Consider the following 2,844-nt stretch of genomic DNA (forward strand, 5'->3'; position numbering starts at 1 on the left):
AAACGCTTTGAAATTGAAAATGCACTGGAAACGTTAGTTATTGCTCCTCGAGGGAGAGGAGGAAAAGCCTGAGAGCAAGAATTATGGGAAGCAAGAGGCTGAAATTCAGATGCTATTTGACTTGGGCTTTGCAAAATCCCCTGGAAACTCACGCTCTCTAGAGACGGCTGAGGCCAAATCAGCAGGCGACGAGTTCTGTGGTGGCTGAGCCCTTGCTGCTGCTTTACTCTTGTCTTCAAATTGTCCATCCAGGGAGATCTGGGTCCTTTCAATCCCGGTTTGCCAGTGGAAGTTCCTGTCTGGTTGGCCATTAACCTGAAGCAGAGGCAGAAGTGCCGGCTGATTCCTCCGGACTGGATGGACGTTGGTACGGGTGGCTGCTTCAGCCTCTGGGCTTCAGTGGGTGCAGCAGAAACACAAAATTGAAAAAAAAAAAACCCACAAAACAAACCTTTTTTTCACCATTAGTGGAAAGCTTCCTTCAACAAACACAAAGTAGCTCTGAGAAGGATCTAGTGTTCCACCACTGGAATTCTGTATATTTACAGATGTAATCTTCCCAGTTAAGTCACATATTTAACTTCTGTTCCTCTAGTGAAGGGGAAGAACAAGGGTCAAGTTGGACTCGATGATCTTTTGAGGTCACTTCCAACCCCTAACGTTCTGTGATTGAACCCATTGTCAGCAGTGGTTGCTGGTCTTCCTGAGCAGCACTTGGCATCTCTCCTGAGGCTTGTGCAGAAAAAGCTTTGGGGACCTCAGCTGACACTGTGGAAGAGCACAAACACGTGTTGATCACTGGTTCATTCACTCCTGTTGATCACTGGTTCATTCGCTCCCTGAAATCATTTTCCTTGAGGGCATCGGGAATGGGAGGTCGTCTCACTCTCGAAAAAGTGAGAATCGTGGCCGCCTCCCTTTGGTCATCACAGGGGAAACTGAAAGAGGAGGAGTAAACGCTAATGGGGCTGCAATAAGGGGGAGACCTTCATTTATTCAAGAGCACAAACATTAATTGACCAAAGTGCAAAGGGCAAAGGGACCTTCTCCTCACAAGCTCTGGGGATGGAGCTGGTGTAGATCCAGCCCCCAGACATGACGTGTGCTTCAGTGTCCCTCTCGGCATCCTTGTGCACTTCATTACAGAAACATTTTTCTGGCCACACCTTGATTCAACCTTGGACGTAGAGCTGGTCCTACAGAAATAACCTGTGGGTTTTCTTGGGGAGGTGGTAAAAACACCCGGAGCGTTGAAGGTCTGAGAATGCCTGACCGTTCCTGGTTGTATTTTAGAAAAGCTGGAGGAAATCCGGGACCAGGAACGTAAAGAGAACACCTTCACTCCCATGCCCAGCCCCTATTACATGGAACTCACAAAGCTGCTGTTAAACTAGTGAGTAGGAAATGTAACAGTTTCCGCCCAAGTACATGCTTGCATAGATGAATTTTCAAGCTTTCCTTGGCAGCAACCCCAGAGGGCGGTGGGAAAGCGGGAGTTAATGGGGGTTTATTTCACAGCCTGCCAAGATCGCGTTGCAGCACTTTTCTCGTGGCAACTTTGCCTTCTCGGTAACTTGGGGATTGCTTGTTCCGCGGCCTGATAATTGGGGCTGTGCCGCTTTATTGAGCGGCAGCTGAGCGTGGAGGCCTTGAGGATCGGCAACACGTTCCGTGGCTGCAGTCTGTTCAGCAGCCTAAACCCTCCAGGCTTCTGCCTTGGCTCTCCGTCAGCAGGGAAGCTCCTCTTTCCTCGGCCCAAGAAGCAGGAGACCGGGGATATTCCGAGGCTGAGCTCCTGCCTGCTGAGACATTTCACTTGTAAAATGTGCTGGCTGGTATTTTTTCTCGGCTCTTCTGACTTTAAGCCCTTGGTGACGGCGGGGTGGTCATTTAAGCGCTGGCTTTTCCTCTGGAGGCGCCGCTCTTGGCGTGTGGCTCCTTCCCCCCCACGCCAGAATAACCCTGACAGCTCTGTCCGTGTGAATCGATCTGATCTCTCGAGGTCCTTATGGCAGCGCTGAATTGCCTTAATGGGAGGATGAGGCACGACCCGTACGGTCCTTTCAACTTAATACTCCCTGAAAGAGCCGCAAGAGCGCAGAGCCGGGGCTCTAATCGCTGCCGAGTCCTTTCAATTCCCTGGCTGCCTGTGACTCTGGCCGGGTTATTGGCCCTCCGTGTACTTCGTACCAGCTGGGCAATTAAAGAGCAGAAGGATTCTAGTGAGAACCAGATGCTGCATCAGAGCCGAGCATTCCCGGGTAAATAAACCATCCCACAAATCCCAGCAGCAGAAGTACTGAGCTGGGTTTTAACGTTGAGTTGCAGGTTGGTTTTTTTTTTTTTTTCCTCTATGGCAAACTGCTCTGCTCGTGCCTGGGAGGGCTGAAGAACTTGCTTTACTGATCTCTTTTCCTCCTCCAGCGCCTCGGACAACATCCCCAAAGCTGATGAGATTCGAACGCTGGTCAAGGATACGTGGGACACGCGCATGGCCAAGCTGCGGCTGTCGGCAGACAGCTTCGTCAGGCAGCAGGAGGTTCACGCCAAGGTGTGGCAGGGAGAGGGGTTTGGGGTTTTTCCCCCCAGCTCCGCGCTCTGGGAGGATTCCAGATGCTGCTCTGGGAGGATTCCAGCTGCTGCGCCGTCGCGTGGGCTTGTGGCTGCTGAGAGCTGCTCACGGAAACACTGGTTGGGGCATGTTTTTGTTGGGGTGTTTTTTTTTCCCCCCTGGGTTGTGGGTACGTCAGTTGGGAGCTAAAGGTGTGTGCCAAAACCTCGCTTCAGGGGCTGGTGGCAGCTCCCTGTGCCTCGTGGAAGTCGCGCTCTCGCTGCTTCTCTCGG

At 51.8% G+C, this 2,844-nt stretch overlaps 1 protein-coding gene across 1 annotated transcript in view; it reads left to right on the plus strand.

The window, feature by feature from the left end:
* Window positions 1–252: 252 nt before the first annotated feature.
* The window catches only part of GINS2 (GINS complex subunit 2 (Psf2 homolog)), a gene marked incomplete at its 5' end in the record, with an annotated part of 2,862 nt that continues 270 nt past the window's right edge, over window positions 253–2,844 (plus strand). Inside the window, 3 exons of the mRNA XM_009876073.1 lie at window positions 253–367; window positions 1,294–1,393; window positions 2,425–2,551. Coding sequence (XP_009874375.1) covers window positions 253–367; window positions 1,294–1,393; window positions 2,425–2,551 — 342 coding nt within the window. The remainder of the gene's footprint in view (window positions 368–1,293; window positions 1,394–2,424; window positions 2,552–2,844) is intronic.

This window comes from Apaloderma vittatum, unplaced genomic scaffold (assembly GCF_000703405.1).
Source record: "Apaloderma vittatum isolate BGI_N311 unplaced genomic scaffold, ASM70340v1 scaffold26779, whole genome shotgun sequence".
Taxonomy (NCBI): domain Eukaryota; kingdom Metazoa; phylum Chordata; class Aves; order Trogoniformes; family Trogonidae; genus Apaloderma; species Apaloderma vittatum.